The 18126-nt window shown below is 40.7% G+C and overlaps 2 protein-coding genes across 4 annotated transcripts; both read left to right on the forward strand.

The window, feature by feature from the left end:
* Nucleotides 1-22: 22 nt before the first annotated feature.
* Nucleotides 23-4659, forward strand: LOC106909224 (uncharacterized). Of its 3 annotated transcripts, none has more exons than XM_014975547.2 (3): nucleotides 23-179; nucleotides 1538-2979; nucleotides 3176-4659. In XM_014975547.2, the coding sequence occupies exon 2, from the start codon at nucleotides 1654-1656 to the stop codon at nucleotides 2953-2955; it is 1302 nt and encodes a 433-aa protein (XP_014831033.2). In that variant the 5' UTR covers nucleotides 23-179; nucleotides 1538-1653; the 3' UTR covers nucleotides 2956-2979; nucleotides 3176-4659. The 3 variants fall into 3 exon arrangements, with proteins under 3 accessions (XP_014831033.2, XP_014831034.2, XP_087869431.1); XM_014975548.2 differs by having other exon boundaries at nucleotides 3179-4659; XM_088013305.1 differs by having other exon boundaries at nucleotides 1538-4659.
* Nucleotides 4660-8997: 4338 nt separating this feature from the next.
* LOC148155217 (NLR family CARD domain-containing protein 3-like) lies at nucleotides 8998-13423 on the forward strand. Its single transcript, XM_088013341.1, has 3 exons — nucleotides 8998-9153; nucleotides 10587-10663; nucleotides 11616-13423. The coding sequence occupies exons 1-3, from the start codon at nucleotides 9026-9028 to the stop codon at nucleotides 13421-13423; spliced, it is 2013 nt and encodes a 670-aa protein (XP_087869467.1). The 5' UTR covers nucleotides 8998-9025.
* Nucleotides 13424-18126: the final 4703 nt, after the last annotated feature.

An 18126-nucleotide genomic window follows, 5' to 3' on the forward strand; every position in this document is an offset into this window, starting at 1 on the left:
TGGTTGATCTGCAAACCGCCGTTTTACACCATCAGAAGAAGAAGAAAGTTCCAGCCTCAGTTCATTAGCTGAACTCGTCCAAAGGTAGCCCACCATGCTAACGTTAGCTAGAGTAGAGATATTTGGCTGCTGAAGGATTCCCTCACTTCGGCTGGAGAAAACTGAAGTTCAGAGAAGATGTGAGTTTTTGGAGAAATGAACTTTCATTACAGCAGCTAAACAGTTGCTGGAGAATCACTAGCTAGTTTGCCTTCTAGCATGGCTGGAAAGCTGCTTCAGAGAAAGTTTCTCAGCAGCTGGAAGCCCAAAGTGTCGGAGCAGGAAGTTAAGTTAGCATGCTAGGCTAACAGGCGCGAAAATTACAGATTGTGTGAAATATGAAAGTAAGAATTGTCTGTCAGTGGTTCCTTTAGTTTGTCTTACAAACTATTGGAAACGTCATTAGATGGGTGCTGATGAAGTTCTGATGCTGTAGCTGTTTGGTGTGTCGTTTCCAGCCAGTTTCAACTAGATAACTTATTTAAGTTTTACATTTTTATTGTTTGACCCGTTAATAATACACCTTCACAAATTATAAACCTCAAGTGTCTTTACTTGACACTTTACTTGAGGATAGAGGTCATGTTAAATTAACTGAAGCATCTCTTAAAAAACAATTTCCACAGTGCATTCTTTACAGTATTCCAGGTTTATACAACACTGTACACTTTAATATATAAAACCCCAACATGAGACAGAAAATAAAAAACATACATATACAAAAAAGTATGACAAATGAAAATGCAAAAATCTGTTCACTTTACAGCTAAATAGCAGTGGTTTGGTTACCATGAGGTACTCAACCTGAATGTTTCCATGTGTTGTAAAAATGGCTGCCATGCCTAACTTAAGCATCTGCTAAACTTTTTATTTGTATGTTATCTAATGCCTGATAGGAAAGGTGCTGGTGTTGCTGCCATATTCTTGCATAGTTTATATTACAAAAATATGTATTACTTGGTTCCTCCTGTGCATTTGATTACTTAGCTTCTCCTGCAGTAATTAATGTTTATTAAGATTTAAAACTAGTTTTTCAATTGAATTTACTGAACCTTTTTCTAAAGGGACTATAGATTTTGATTCTGTTCTTGTTTCTGTTGATTTTAATATACATGTTGATATTGTGATTTTATGACTTATCAACATTTGACTTTGAACAGGTTATTGCTGGGCCAGATCTTGTTCAGACTCATGATTCTCCTCTAGAGAACTGTCTCAAAGTGCATTCTTGGTGTCGGTGTGTCTCACATGCTTTACCTTTTTTCAGTGTTGATACTGGGATCAGTTGGCTACCTCTTCACACATATTAGATGCCATACTTGTTCCTTCTTTCTTTTAACATAACTGTAACTGTACACATTCACACCAAGATATTCTAACTCCTTAATCAACCTGCAAACAAGACTTTTTCAGTATGGATTAAAGATTTAAGAAGCCGTAAAGAAAACTTTCATCCCATTGATCGGATCCACTCATGTTCTTGTCTTTGTCTCTACAGGAACATCAGAGCTGGAATGTACTGAAACCTCAGAACTTTCAGAACAACAACAAAAATACATCATTAAAGATCTGTAGCCGGTGTGGAAATCTGTTTCCTCTGCAAAGATCTTCAGAATGCAACAGAATAGTCACTCTGAGGTGAAACCATGCAGCTGTGAGAAGTGTGGGGAAGATTTCATCTCTTCCACTGACCTAAAAAAACATCAGCTGATCCATAGTGGGGTTAAGGCATTCACCTGTGAGACGTGTTCAGAGTCTTTCAGACTCAGAAGGGATTTAAAGACTCATGAACAAATCCACAGTGGGAATAAGTCATACAGCTGTTATGATTGTGGAAAAAGCTTCCGCACAGAAAAACAAGTCACAGCCCACAGTGTTGTCCACACTGGAGAAAAACCTTTCAGATGTGACCAGTGTGGAAAAATGTTCAGTCATAAATCAAGCATTTATTTCCATAAGCGAACCCACTCAGGAGACCCAGAAAAGCAGCTCCCCTGTGATCAGTGTGGAAAGACTTATAGAAATTCTCTAAACCTGAATGCCCATAAACGATTACACACTAAACCACAACGATACTCTTGCGATGAGTGTGGGAAAACCTTTGCAAATCGTCTTCACTTTGGAGACCACCAGATGGTTCACAGTGGATTAAACCCCTACAGATGTGACAAGTGTGGAAAATGTTTCATAGTAAGCACCTCTTTAAAGAAACATCTCCTCCTCCACATTGCTGAGAAGCCATTTGTCTGCGATGAATGTGGAAAAGGTTTTATTTTTAAGACTAACCTCAGAACCCATCAGCTTCTCCATGCTGGAGTTAAACCCCACAACTGTGAAGAATGTGGAAAGTGTTTCACAACAAGACACAAGTTAAAAACCCATCAGAGCTTTCATGTTCAGGGGAGATGCTTCATCTGCGAACAGTGTGGGAAGGCTTTCCACACCAAATCAAATCTCACAAGACATCAGAGGGTTCACACTGGAGTTAAATCATTTTGGTGTGGGGAGTGTGGAAAATCATTCAGTCATGAAGGAAACTTAAAAAGACACAGCTTCCTCCACACTGACAGAAGGTTCTCCTGTGATACATGTGGGGGAACCTTCACTGAGTGGGACCAGCTGAAAGCACATCAGATCATCCACAGGGGAGGAAGACCATACTGCTGTGGTCTCTGTGGGAAACTCTTCATCCGGAAAATATCCTTAGTGGCTCATCACCGCGTTCACACTGGAGATGAACCATACAAATGTGAGCAGTGTGGGAAAGTCTTCAGCCGAACTGACCGCCTCAGAGCCCACCAGAAGACCCACTCTGAGGAGAAACCATACAGCTGTGAGCAGTGTGGGAAGACTTTCAAACTGTCCCGTTATCTAAAACGACATAAGAAGACTCACAGCAGCAAACCAGCAGTCTAGAGGACATGGAGGATTCACTGTGAGGTTGGTGAAGATCTGGCTAGTTCTGAACTATAGAACCCTTTTTTCTGGATTATTTTATTATAACTCATGAATCTGAAGCTGTTCAGGATAGAAGTTCTCCTTAGCTGAGAGTTTTAGTCAAAAGTTAGTGCCATGACTGTAAAACGTTCCAGGAACCATGACTTCTTCTGTCTCTGTATGTTTGTGGCTTTTGAAGCAGAGCAGCACAAAAGGAGCTGCTTCTCAGCCCAGTGATGGTGGAGAACCAAACGGTTCTGGGAGAAAAGTCAACGAAGAAAAAGCTTCAAAGTTCCAAATGTGAGGTCAGTGAAGGCAACCTGAAGCTCAGCAGACTGAGGGGAAGGTTTCACTTTACCAGCTTCAGGAAACGTCCCTGAAGTCATCCTGAACATTCAAAACCTTCAGATCAGACTTCAGAGTTCACATTTCTAGTGTTAATCCTCCTTTTCCAGCAAACCCTGACCTTTGACCTTTAATGTCATGTTACCAGGGAGCATTCCCATCATTATGCTTCCTTTAAAAATCACTCAGCTGTTGCTGACATGTTTCATAATTAGAAGTTTCTGGTTCTCCCTGTTGATGCCATGTTTAGGTAGCTAGAGAGCTAACGGTAGCTAACACCAGAACTGGGTCAGCTGGTTCTGGAGGGGTGACCAACAGAACCAGCTTCAGATTCAGCAGAGATTTGTTACAATGGCTGCTGAAACAGAAGATTTTCCTCATGGAGAATATCTCTGAGTTTGTTAATGCAGCTCAAAGCTCTTACTTTGAAAGGTCTGAATCCCATTTCCCGATGCGTCCTCTATACCTGTGTCCATATTGGTCTCTATCTCTGTGTCCTTCACTCTAGTCCCAGACGCTTCATTAGTGTCCAAAGTCCTGGCACAGAAGCAGAACTTGTGAAGGACCCGTAAATGTTCTGGGAGCGATCATCAAGCAGCAGCAGATGTCTGTTCACATCGTTTTCTTCTGCTTAAGATTCAAACATGACCCATCAGAATCCATGACAACTGACACATCAGTGCTTTTTGCTCTTCTTGAGACAATCAAATATTTGACCAGAGAAATTAATCAGTTTCGCAATTTTCCATGTTTGAGAAGATCTGGCAATGAAATGAAAGAATATCAGACTAAACGTGGTTGTTTCTTGATTTAGAAATATTTAATTTATTTCTCGTGGATTTTATACATCAGAATGAACATCATGTTGGGCTGAAAGCTCTGCCCACTTCCATGTCTCAGTAAATAGTGGACCTTCCCACTTCTTGCTAATCCAGGGTAGAAAATGGGATTCAAACTTAATCTGTGCTCCAGGGTCTGAGTTGATGTCCCAGTTGGACTGTTGTTCTGGTCTCTTTGAGTTTCTGAGCTGCTTCCAGCTCCACGTTTGTGACGTTTGGATCCTGTTAATGGTTCTAAGTTCTGGATGGTTGAACAATGTTCCCTAATGTTGCAGATGATGATGGATATGCTGCCACTGGCAGAAAATGGACAGAACTGTTTGTGTCGTTCTCTGTTCAGCCACCAGATGGAGCCTCTTACTGAGCAGAGTTTGGAAATATTGCTCCTGAAAATATGTTGGTGAGGTTTTTTTTCCCGCTTTCAGCATTTGTTTTATTTCCCACCTGAACGGTTCAGTTTATTCTTATGAAATGTTGAAATAAAGAAAGTGGAACCTTCTGCTGGTGGAGACAATCAATCAGATTTTTACATCCGGGTCAAACTACACAGAACCAAATGGGCTTTTTCTTCATCTCTGCCTAGTTTTGTTGATCTGTGGATCAGTAGAACCCGTTAAGTAGAACCATCAGAACAAGGTTCTAACTCTAGAAACCGGGCCAACTTTCATCCATCCACTTCTCAAAGTCCAGCTGATCACCTGAAAGATCAGCTGCTGCTGTCCAGATCTGAGGAGACCAGATGGTTCCATCTTTGGACCCGACTATGGCAGCACTCCACAGGGACCGTTCCCATGGAAACAAGGACAAGTAGAAGTCTGGTATGGAGGGCTCAAAACCGGCCTTGACCTGTTTCTTTTCCAGGTCTTGGCCTCAGTCTTGGTCTTAGATTGTTATTCCTCCTTTGTCTCATTGAACAAACCGGATCAAGGCTGGTTCAAGACTCAATAGTTTTGGTCAAAATTACAAAAACTTAACTCTCCTTTACCTTCATGAAATCTTGTTGCATGTGAATGTTTACAACACCAGACAGCATTTGGTCCTTTGATTTGGACGAGCGCCTCCTTGTGTTCACTTCCAGCCAACACACATGTAACACGTGTCACATATTGTAAATTTTGCCCACTGGATGCAAAGTGAGCAGGACGATTTCTAGTTCACATCTACAGGGACAAGGAAAAGTAAGTAAAAATTCCTAATTTACTAACTAATCAGTCTTTGGGCAAAAGTGAGAACATAATGTAAAAACATCAACACCAGTGCAACACTGTCTTTAGAAGCAACTTTTTAAATTAAGGCACAATGAGGAGACCAGACACTGAAAACTCACTGCTGATGAATAAATAAGGCACATCAAGCCAAAACCATAAATTCAGTCCCGCCTTTAATGTTTTACCGTCATAATCTGTACTAGAGAAAATATTTCCACTTGGCTGCTGTAATCTGCGTCATCCCTGTTGGCTACATGATTTCTGTTAATCCCACTGATCTACTGGTTTTGATGGTTTTGGGATTCCCCCTTTGTGAGTCATACCATAAGCTAATAATAATAATTATTATTAGCCCACGTTAAATTGGGCAATGTTAAATTGTCTAATTTATTATTATGTCCAGGATGTGTTTTTAATATCTATGTTGATGAATGGCTTTTAATCAGATGATCTTATATAGAAAAAATATTTTTAAATGACAAATCTCTCACTACTTTCTTAAAGGCATTATACAATTATTATGCAGTGTGTAAGCAGATTAATTGTTAGAAAATGTATATGAATGCATGGCTCCATTTAGTAACTTTAGTAGTTTATTATGATGTTTCTTAGTTTAATACCAAGTGGTTTAGGTTGAGTAATTAACCGTCTTTCCATCAACTTTTCCATTTTGTGGTGAACAAAAAGTGATGTTCTGAAATATTTATCACAGTTCTCAACACTCGGTCTTGGTCTCAGAAGAGCAGGTCTTCATCCCTGGTAGAAATTGTCTCTTCATAAGAAGATCTGCCCTTCATCTTCTGGAGGATGATGAAGGTCTGCAGCAGATCCTCACCATCACTGGAGAAGCTGTGGATCATCAGACTGGGATCTCTGGAAGCTCTGGTCTGAACGTCTCCCAGCCTTCAGCCCTGGACTACAGCTGAACTAAAGTGATCAGATCTTCCCGTATTTCTGCTGATCAGTTCCTGGTTTATGGAGAACTAAACTCCTTCATGCAATAATATATTGACAGGAAAATTAGCTAAATATGGAGAAAAATCAGTTAAATATCAATCAAATATGATCTCAGTGTTTCATAGTTTGGCTGTTAATACAAAGGAAAGAAGATATTAAAGTGTATAAATCATCTTGACAGGGGGCGGAGCCTCAGGTGAGTCAGGTGTTCGATCAGGTGAAACAGGTTCAAATTCTATTTAGTACCAGAAGAGAACACAGGAGCATCTGGATCAGGGTGAGTGTTAACTTGTTCTCGTTTTCCTCTCCCTGGGTTTTCTCGATGTGGACCACAGAGGGAACCAGAACTCAGTCTGGTTCTCCTTCAGAACCAGACTCCTGGCTTCATGTAACTGTGGCTCCTGTCAGGTTCTGAGCTCCTGTTATGAGAAGAAACAAACTCAGGGTTTTTGTTTGGATCATTTATTTTGAGGAAAAACATGATCAGATATTTTAAACCACTTTAAATCTTTTCTTTTTTAGTTGACATCAACAGGTGCCAGTATTTTTATTGGCTCTGCTGCTGTTTTCTTCATGATGTTAGATAAAACTGATGTCAGAGATCCAGTTTTTTTTATGACTAATTGAAATTAATCAGTAAAACAGTTTTCCAAGATGAAAACAATGAACTCAGCAGATTCTGATTCAGCTGTTGGATAAAACCTAAAGACTAAATATCAGCTTTGGACCTTTATAGAAAATTTGTTTATGATGCAGTTTGTCTCATAGAAAACATCATATAGTCTGTATTTCTGCTACCACAAGCCCCTGATGACATTATAAAAGGTGACCAATCAGAGTCATTTAGAATATGGTCATTTGTAATTTTATTCTCCTTTTTCTACTCTTTTTGAATCAGATTCCTCCTTTCTATCATAACTGATGGCTGCATCAGTTATGATAGAAATGGGATCCGTGGGAAACTTGTCCTGCAGGGTTGGGTGTGTGGCCAGACCTCAGAGTGTCAAGATAAGAAACAGCATCTGTGTGTCACATATAAAATGTCTTATCCATAACAAAATGACAATGATTTATGCTGGCTGATATCTAATTTTCTTCTTTTATGTAGATTTACATAATTGAGTAAACATATGTAAATCTACAAATTGCCTTCAGAATCTATTTTCTACACTCAATTGTCAGACATTTACCCTCAGTTCTTGTATACCAAGAAAAGTTTTTCACCACTCTAACCTTTGCTCTATTTCAGAGTTTTACTCAATTTGTTTTAAACATTTGTTCATGAGAAAATGACTAATATCTGAATTGAATTTCTGCAATTGTTTACAAACACCTGCTAGTAAAGCTATTAATATATTTTACTTTTTAAGCAATGTGTCCATTCACAGTGATATTTCAAATGTTCATGTTTTACTCCCTTCAGTCTAAACCTGCTGAAGGTATATATTTTAGAGAAGTGTTTTATTTTCTCATTGGGGTTAAATGTCTGTGTTAGTGCATGTAAAGCCTCTCAATGCAGATCAGAACACAGCAAAGAGACAAAGCTGGGTCAGAGTGGTAACTCCAGATTCTTCTTCTTTCCTGTCAGTGGGTTTTGTTTCTGTGCACTTGGGAGGAAAGCAGAACTCAGTCTGGTTCATCTTCGACCAGAACTGACAGACAGCAAAGCAGAAAATTAATTAAGTTGTTCTGTGTGGGAATCTTGGACTGACCCGTTTGTCCTGATTCTTTAGCTGTGAGCTCACAGTCAGTGTTCCTGGTTCCTCTCAGACAGACTGAACCAATGTGAACTACAGCAGGAGGACAGATCACAGCAGTAATTAGGAATAGTTCTAATTCTTCTGGTTAGAAGGATGGTTCTGGAGTGATCTTCTTCCTACCCTCTCTGACCCAATACTTTGGATTTCAGTCCTGAGACTATGACTGCCTGAATCCTTTCATCCACCTGAGAATGAAACCAGGATGTTTGAAAACAGCATCTTCAGCCTTTCAGATGACACAAAGTAAAGATTTTAAATTGACCTGCTGAAGTTTCTATCTAAGGTGTAGCTGGTTCTGGGTCAGCATGTCCAGTTAGTGTCTCGTGTTTTGCTGTGATGTCATGCTACTGTTAGCAGGTAATGCTGTTGCTTTATGTTACCATGTTACTACTGCTAGTGAGTGATGCTGATGTTCAGATTGATGTTAAAATGTTAAATTTTTTACTGATTCATCTTGGTGATCTTGTCTGAGGTTCTGACTCAGACAAGCAGGAGGACTGGCAGACCATCTTCCTCTAAACCAGGTCTGGACCTGAAATGCTTCAGAACCACTTCTGTAACTGAAACCTCTCTAACAGGAGTCACTCCAACATGTGATGAAGTTGCTGTTCAGGACCAACACTACTGCAAAGGAAATGTTCACTCCTTCATTCATTACATCTGACTTCAGTTAAATGTTTCAAAAACAGTTTCACCTCTAATTTTCTTCATGGATTCAGGTTTTCCAGGGGGGGCTTGAAGAGATGACCTAACAGGCATCAGGAAGTAGCAAAAGAGAGAACAATTCAAACCCGGATGTTACCTGCTGAAATCAGGTTCCTCTGATCCTCTATACACCTGATGGGAGTCAATTTTCTCCTTTACAGGACAGTTAATGGAACTGGATCACTGGGAACTAACTGTTTCTGGTTTCACTCTCAGACTAACTAAAGTCCAGAAGATGGAAGATTATGATCTTAAGGAAGACGGAGAGAAACCTCCAAGATCTAACTGTCCATCTATGAAGAGGGACTTCTCCAAAGATTATCCTCCAGATCTCAGTAGTGAATCTGGATCCTCCAACAAAACGTAAGAAACCATTTACTAACTGATTCACGTGACTCAACTGAGGTATAATACATCTAATATTAACTGAGAAGTTTTTAGTGTGTGAATAAAAAGTAACTTAAATTTCTTTTAAGTTAAAGCTGAACAAATAAAAAGAATGTTAGTTAGAAAATCAGTAGTGTTTGAATGAAGGTCAGAGTGAATCAGTGGGTGAAAATGAGGAGCAACGATCCAGAGATCACAGAAGCTTCTACAGTGGTTCCCCCTCCAAACCTTTCTTGATTTGCTTTCCATTTCTTCTTGCATGTTTGTCACATGAAGTGTTTCAGAACATCAAACCACCTGAGCTCACTATCTCTGACCACACCCAGGTCTGATTACTGCCTTACCTATTCTAAACCAAGACATCAAGAACATGCCTGGCACCAAAATGTCCCCAAAAGCAAGACTTCATGCCGAGGTCCAAAGAAATTTAGTTACAAAAGAGGAAGAAAGTAATTGAGGTCTGTCAGTCTGGAAATGGTTACAAAGCCATTTCTTGTGAGAGCCATAATTCAGAAATGGCAAAAACATGGAAAAGTGGTGAAGCTCCAAGGTGAAAAGCACTGCTGAGCAAAATAGCTTTAAGGAATTTTTCCAGAACACATCTTGATGATCCCCATGACTTTTGGGAAATCCTTCTGTGGCTGACATGGCGAACATTGAAGTCTGGAAGGAGCATTTCCCTTCCAAAGATATGTATCTGGGTCTACATTTCTGGTGGTAGTGTGATGGTCAGGGGATTTTTTGCTGCTTCATGACCTGGAGGACTTTCTGTGGTAAATGGAATCAAGAATTTTGCCATCTACCAAAATCTGTCATGACCTCAAGCTGAAACTAATTTGGGTTCTGCAGCAGCACTACTCACATCAACAAGTCCACCTCTGAACAGCTGAAGAAAAACCAAAGGAAGACTTTGGAGTGCCCTAGTTAATGTCCTGACCTGAATCACTTGAAGATGCTGTGGCATGACATTAACGTCATTGTTCATGATTGAAAACCAATGTAGCTGAATGACAAAAATTCTGCAAAGATGAGTGGACTTAGATTCCTCCACAGCTCTGGAAAAGACTTATGTCAAGTTATCACAATTACAGTTCTTTGCAAAAGGTTGCCCAGTCAATTATTAAATTTATGGGGCCATCACTTTCTCACATAAAAAGTCCTTCAATTAAAAACTGCATTTTATATTTACTTGTGTTGTCTTTGATTAATATTTAAATAGGTTTGATGTTCTGAAACACTGAAGTATGACAAACATTTAATAAAATATTAATCAAGAAGGGGGTAAACTAATTTTCACCACTGTAGAAGCTCTTGAGTTTCCCTCAAATATGATACATTGCATTCATACAAGTTAATTCAATCTTTTCTCTCAGAGGGCATTTAAGTTATTTCCTCATTCTCACTGTCAGGTGTCTTTTGGCAAACACCAGATGGGGCAGAACAGGAACTGGACTGCTGACAGCCAGTCAGATCAGCTGTGTACCAGGTAAAACTGAATATCCACAGTCAGAGGCTCGTTATATCATCTCTGTTGAACCAATTCCATGTCTTTAGTCAGGATTTGGGGTCAATGTTTTTAAAAATTTCTTGCTAGTGTAAATGGAAGGTATGTGTTCAGCCCAATAACCTATTGGGTTTGCTTGGAAATTGATCTGTTTTCAGCACTTTGTACTCAATTCAATGAAATTTAACATTTCCTTAAAGCTAGTAGTCATTTTGTTGCACAAAGACAAAAAGATGGGAAAAGCAACATGCTGTACTGCTGCTTTTACAGAAAGAGGGAACGGAAGTCTGAGTGACGGAAACCTTTTTTTACTCCTGACAATATGCCGCAGGTTACAGTTTCTGAATTAGTATATCCAACTTGTGATAATTCTAACAATCTGACATTTACTTCTAAAGAGTCAAATCAGTCCCATATCATTTCAAATCTGTAATTGTTCTTCATAAACACCCAATCCAGGCTCTGACAGAGAAATGCGTAGTGTTTTAAATGTGAACAGTACCAGACTCAGTGAGCTGTTCTGGCAGATTTAAGTATTTCTTAGAGTTTTCTTTTATTAAGCTTGAAAAATGCTGGGAGGAAACATCTTTCTTTTTCTCTGCCTCTCCTGTAACTACTGTATTTGTGGGAGAAGGTCATATACAAATAGTAAAATGAGAGCAGGTGCTGCATTTAAGGGACATGTTTTTGTCAGCATTTATTAATCTCATCTACTTTGTGGATTAGAGCACAACTGAAAATAATACTGGCCACAAAACAGAAGCAGAAGTATGATGTATTATAATAGAGCAATGTTCTGGTTCTAAGGATGGAACCAACTGTTGAGCTTCACATCATGTGAAAACGGAGACATTATATTCATGACAACTTAATGTTCCAGATGGTTTTGTTCCAACTTAATAACACAAAATCATGTTTTTACTCCAATTTTTTCTTTTTGCTCCAGCAGATGTTGGTCTGCAGGAGGTTCTAGAGAAGCATAAGATCAGTCTGAGGAGGAGATGTGAATGTATGACTGAAGGAAGTGATGAAACAGGAGGTAGAACCCTCCTCAACAGGATCTACACTGATCTCTACATCACAGAGGGTCAGAGTGAAGAGGTTAATACCCAACATGAGGTGAAGCAGCTGGAGAGAGCTTCCAAGATCCAGAACCTCCATGACTCTCCCATCAGGTGCCATGACATCTTTAAATCCTTCCCTAACCAACATGGAGCCATCAGAGTGGTTCTGACCAACGGTGTCGCTGGTGTTGGAAAAACCTTCTCGGTGCAGAAGTTCACTCTGGACTGGGCCGAGGGCTTGGAGAACCAGGATGTCAGTGTGGTGGTTCTGCTGTCGTTCAGGGAGCTGAACCTGATCAGAGATCAGCAGCACAGTCTTCTCTCGCTGCTCCATGTTTTCCATCCAACACTCCAGAAGCTCCCAGCAGAGCAGCTGGCTGTCTGCAAACTGCTCTTCATCTTTGATGGCCTGGATGAAAGCAGACTTTCACTGGACTTCAACAGCAGGCAGCTGGTTTCTGACGTCACACAGAAGTCATCAGTCAACGTTCTGCTGACAAACCTCATCAGGGGGAACCTGCTTCCCTCGGCTCTCATCTGGATAACTACCAGACCTGCAGCGGCCAATCAGATCCCTCCTTCATGTGTTTCCAGGGTAACAGAAGTACGAGGCTTCACCGACGCCCAGAAGGAGGATTACTTCAGGAGGAGGTTCAGTGATGAAGAGCTGTCCAGCAGAATCATCTCCCACATCCAGACCTCCAGGAGCCTCCACATCATGTGTGGAATCCCAGTCTTCTGCTGGATCACTGCTACGGTTCTGGAGAACATGTTGACCTCAGAGCAGAGAGGAGAGCTGCCCAAGACCATGACTGACATGTACTCACACTTCCTGCTGGTCCAGACAAAGAGGAAGAACAACAAGTACCATGGAGGACATGAGACAAGTCCACAGGAGCTGATGGAGGCTGACAGGGAAGTTCTTCTGAAGCTGGGGAGGCTGGCGTTTGAACATCTGGAGAAAGGAAACATCATGTTCTACCAAGAAGACCTGGAGCAGTGTGGTCTGGATATCACAGAGGCCTCAGTGTACTCAGGAGTTTGTACAGAGATCTTCAAAAGAGAGAGTGTGATCTTCCAGAAACCAGTTTACTGTTTTGTTCACCTGAGCATCCAGGAGTTTCTGGCTGCAGTTTATATGTTCCACTGTTTCACCAGCAGGAAATCAGAGGTAATGGAGAACCTCCTGGGAGAAACATACAGTGAAACATTTCTGGAGGACTTCATGGAAAAAATGTTGGAGAAATCTCTTTTCAATAAAAATGGCCACCTGGATCTGTTTGTTTGCTTCCTTCATGGCCTCACTCTGGAGTCCAACCAGAGACTTTTAGGAGGCCTGCTGGGTCAGACAGAGAACAGTCCAGAAAGCATCCAGAGAGTCATTGACAATCTGAAGGAGATGCGCAGTGATTATATCTCCCCTGACAGAAGCATCAACATCTTCCACTGTCTGATGGAGATGAAAGATCTCTCAGTTTATCATGAGATCCAGCAGTTCCTGACATCAGAGAACAGATCAGAGAAGAAGCTCTCAGAGATCCAGTGTTCAGCTCTGGCCTACATGCTACAGATGTCAGAGGAGGTTCTGGATGAGTTGGACCTGGAAAAATTCAACACAACAGAGAAAGGACGAGGGAGACTGATTCCAGCTGTGAGAAACTGCAGAAAGGCTCGGTGAGTCCAGATGTTCAGATGTCCACAAAGCACATGTAGACTGGTTGGGCAAACTCCAAACCAGTCTAGCTTCCTGCTCAGGGTGTACAGTTGGTCCAGTTTTCCAGGGGCCAGGAAGAAAATCACACTGCTCTTCTTGTATCTGAGCTCAGCTAACCAACAAACCCTCCTCTCCAGAACCCCTGGATAAACCTCACCAGGGAGACTTAGATCCCCATGAGGTTGGAACACACTCTGCAGCACCCCTTTTTGAAGAGCTGTATCACCGCCCCAATCCTCCAGTCCAGGAGAGCTGCCCTTAATATCCACACAATATTTCTTTAAAATCATTTAATTGATAATTTTTTAATAACTAACCTGATATCGTGCTAATCATTTAAAATGAAATATATATGCCTTTAATGTGTTTAAATATTTTGAAAAAACATTTTCTCTACACCAGGCCTAGAACTGAAATGTGACCTAAAGCATGTTCACAACATGAATAAAGACCAGGACAATTACCCAAACCATAATCTGAACTGTAATCTTAACCATGATCTTAACTGTGAACTGAAGAGTTTCACTGTGTTATGTCTATGGAAATATTATATAAAGAGCAGGTATTTATCACATGATGACATAACATTGATATTTTAATCTGCATTAAATCTGCATCAGATTGTCTGATTTAATTACTGTACAACTGACTGTACTTGTTCTCTAATCACAGACTTGTTGGCTGTAGACTCTCGGAGGCCGAATGTAAAATTGTGGCCTCTGCTCTGAGGTCCAATCCCTCCCACCTGACTGAAGTGGAAATAAGGGAGATCTTTGGAGTGAGGACCTTTACAGACTCTGGCATAAAGCACCTGTGTGACATACTGGAGAGTTCGGTCTGTAAAGTCAAAATCCTGAGGTTTGTTTTTCTCTGTTGAACTAAACTCTTTCACCTACATTTTAATACTTATTTTAGTAATTCATTTTAATTCTTAACATTTTGCTTAAAGGGCATCTTTAAGTTCTTTTAAATGGCATAAAAACTTTATCTGAGGTGAAATAGAAGCTTTAAGGCGCTTCTCCTCTGGCGAGTTGTTCGCTAACCGGTTAATGTGTGGTTTGGATTTATCCCAGGCTTTTCCATTATACACTCTGTTCATTAGTACCATTAAAATGACTTCAGACTTTATGTAAATGTCCTCTCCATTATTTGAGCATTATGTAATGTAGCTCACAATAAAGGAGTCAAGACAGAAGCAGGAAAGTCCTTTAGAAAATAAACATAATTTATTCAGAAATGTTTTCCAAATATGATGAAAACTGGAAAAGGAATGTGTCTTATTAGCTTCACCTTTTAACAGACACAACATTGAGCTCTGAACTGTTGGCCTCCACCTAAATATCAATTCTGATGGTTGGGTGAAGAAATTAGATGTTTATTGTGAATTAGTTCTTGTTTCTTTGGTAAACAAACATCGATAGTAGATTGGTGTTTTTTGTAATGCAGCATCCTGTCTAACAATATAATATAGAATCATCTCTGTTTTTAGTCGTGCATTATGCTTCTATGTTGACTGAAATTAATTAATTTAATTAATCCTGTTGCTTCAGCTCACATCTTTTATTCTTTATTCAGTTTGAGTAACTGCAGCTTGTCAGAGATCAGCTGTTCTTCTCTGGCCTCAGCTCTGAAGTCCAACCCGTCCCATCTGACTGAACTGGACCTGAGTTACAACAACCTGGAAAATGCTGTAGTGAAGGAGCTCTGTGGTTTTCTAGAGACTCCTCTGTGTAAGCTGCAGAAACTGAGGTATAGCATCATGCTTTGATTTAGAGCTAATATTTAGGACATTAAAGTTGGGTTTACATTAATCGGCAGACATATTGATATTAAACTGCTCCACACTCAGGATGTTCATGGTAAAGTCTAGTTTGGTTGAGGTAAATTTTTTTCATTTTCAAAACTTCATGTGATTTCTTAAAAAAAAAAAACACAAAACAAATGCATGTGGGGTTCACATGCATAACTCCCATTCCCATCTATCTAATTGCTTATAAGAGCACAATGACTGTTGAAAGAGGAACATAGAAGAAATGAAAAATGCTGATTGGGCTTTTATTTTAATGTTTTGAATCAATTTACAACTTTAATATGATTGTGGGTTTTTTGTTCATTTTATACTGGATGACTTTAAAGTAGTTCATTTCTTATTTCTAGGTGATGGTGGTAGGAGTTCATGCCACCAGGTGGTGGTTAGCGCCACCAGGTGGTGGTAAGCACCACCAGGTGGTGGTTAGCGCCACCAGGTGGTGGTAAGCGCCACCAGGTGGTGGTGGTTAGCGCCACCAGGTGGTGGTTAGCGCCACCAGGTGGTGGTTAGCGCCACCAGGTGGTGGTTAGTGCCACCAGGTGGTGGTAAGCACCACCAGGTGGTGGTTAGCACCACCAGGTGGTGGTGGTTAGCGCCACCAGGTGGTGGTGGTAAGCGCCACCAGGTGGTGGTAAGCACCACCAGGTGGTGGTTAGCGCCACCAGGTGGTGGTGGTTAGCGCCACCAGGTGGTGGTTAGCGCCACCAGGTGGTGGTAAGCGCCACCAGGTGGTGGTTAGCGCCACCAGGTGGTGGTTAGCGCCACCACCTGCAGAAAAAGTGAATTTCAGCTCCTGTTATCCCTCTGACAGGAAATATATAAAACTCCTGATGTTGAATCATTTTGCAGACTAAGATACTCAGCATGTCACAGTAGGAGGTTCTGGTTCTGTGTGTCTCATCTGTTAAAGTTAGTTATGCAGTCAATATTTGCCATGATGTAATGATTTTATAGCTACAGAATAACTGTTAAATAGTTGAATTTATCCATATTTACTTCAACATTTGTCTTTTTTTTATTGTTTTCTATGAAATTTTTAAAAAATGGCTGGAGAACATGAGTTTGTATTGATGGAGCTCCTGTTGGAGATGAAGTCAACAGCAGCTTGTCACTTTTAATGTTAACAGCTCTTTAACTAGTCCTGTTGGACTGGTTAACCTGCATCCTGTTGGCTTCAGCTCACATGTTTTATTCTTTACTCAGATTGAACAACTGCAGCTTGTCAGAGATCAGCTGTTGTTCTCTGGCCTCAGCTCTGAAGTCCAAACCCTCCCATCTGACTGAACTGGAGCTGAGAGACAACAGCCTGAAGGAGTCAGATGTTCAGCAGCTGAAGGATCTTGTAGAAATTGTAAGGTCAGTAGATGGCTGGCATGGTTGATTCTAGACAGGCAAACAGGGGCCGATACCTCTAGAACTGGTCCTGGCCCCGGCTATGGCCCCTGTGCTGAAGGATGTAACAGACATGTCACCTGCACTTGTGTCTGTTCTCTCTGTCCTCTATACTTTTTTCAGCTGACAATGTTTAATCCTCTAACATATGGCAATCTTTTTTTCCAAGTCATTTTTAAACAAACCATTTTGTAGCATACATGCTACAGGATCAATTCTGAGCTCAGCAGATGGCTTCAGAGTTTCTCTGGTTTGAGTCTGTCATTTCCTCCTGCACCACGGATCAAACGTGAAGAAGGCTTCTGGCTGCTCAAGCTGGTTAATGCATTGAAAGACAGTTGGGTAACGCGACTGTAGACTGTTAGAAATACAGCCAAGTCTTCTCTGGCAAACCAAATTAATATGTTATTTATGATTTCTGAGGAAGGTAATATACTGCAGGCTTAGAGATCTTAATGCTGGGAGGATAGAGAGCTGGTTAGATTAGTTCTCAGAGTAAGGAGTGAGATGGGAGTGGGTCAGCACCTCACACAACAAGGAGTGTGAACTTGGAGCTCAGTGTGTTCACTGCAACACGTTAAGATGAGAGCAGAGAGGAAGCTGCTCTGAACTCGACTGAAGGCCCAGCTGCTCTTTCTACTGGATGTGCTGCGTCACTGACTGCTGCTGCTGGACAGAAGCTGGAAACTCACTGATCTGATCTCTGATTCTTTCTTCTCTCTGCAGGATCTGATGATCTCTGTAAAGAAGAGAATCGTCTCCGTTTCCTGCTGATCCTCAGAAGCTGCAGCAGTTTGAGTCTGAAGAGATTCTGATGAACTCTGAGATGAAAGATTTTCATCCTGTCCATTTTCTCATATCTTTTATTTTGTGTCTCATCTTTGGATCAGTGAAGATGTACTGGAAAGTTGATTCATTTTTGTCCTGTAATTAAAAAAAATAAAGCTCATTTCAGCAGTTTATATCCTGCATATTTGGTTTATTCTAATGAAGTTTTGTATTTTCTTTAAATTATATACTAAATATTTCCTGCAGATGTTTGAGCAGCTCTGGTCATTTTATCTGCTGCTTCAAACAGTTCAGTGAGGAAGTGATGGTTTCCTCCATTGGAGGATTGAAGTTTTTGTGATTTTAAATCAAATATTCCTCTATGCTTCTTTGAAAGGTTTAAACACCTGAAGTTTCATCTGCTCTACAGCCTCCTTTGGAGAACATTGGAAACACTTTCTTTACCAGCTCAGAGACTGTCAGATTTTGTTTGGGGGATTTTCTCTGTTCTTCTTGCAGAACGGTTCTGGTTCTGTTGGATCTGTGACTCCATTTGAAAATAATTCATCTCTACAGCAGCAACATGTGGAACCTCCTCCAGGTGCCAGGCTGGTAAAAACCAACCCCCTTATTTTAATGTTTTTACTGCCTGCTGTAAAGTGAATTGCTCCCTTGGTATCACAGAGATACTTTGGAC

This window comes from Poecilia mexicana, unplaced genomic scaffold (genome assembly GCF_051168715.1).
Source record: "Poecilia mexicana isolate PSO_F unplaced genomic scaffold, ASM5116871v1 scaffold_15, whole genome shotgun sequence".
NCBI lineage: Eukaryota > Metazoa > Chordata > Actinopteri > Cyprinodontiformes > Poeciliidae > Poecilia > Poecilia mexicana.

What these genes read in the sequence shown, in the direction of transcription:
- LOC148155217 (XM_088013341.1), top strand. Translation starts at nt 9,026, where the DNA reads ATGGAAGATTATGATCTTAAGGAAGACGGAGAGAAACCTCCAAGATCT. An exon ending in TCTGGATCCTCCAACAAAAC is followed by an intron (nt 9,154 to 10,586) that starts GTAAGAAACCAT and finishes TCTCACTGTCAG; the next exon opens with GTGTCTTTTGGCAAACACCA. An exon ending in TCAGATCAGCTGTGTACCAG is followed by an intron (nt 10,664 to 11,615) that starts GTAAAACTGAAT and finishes TCCAATTTTTTC; the next exon opens with TTTTTGCTCCAGCAGATGTT.
- LOC106909224 (XM_088013305.1), top strand. Translation starts at nt 1,654, where the DNA reads ATGCAACAGAATAGTCACTCTGAGGTGAAACCATGCAGCTGTGAGAAG.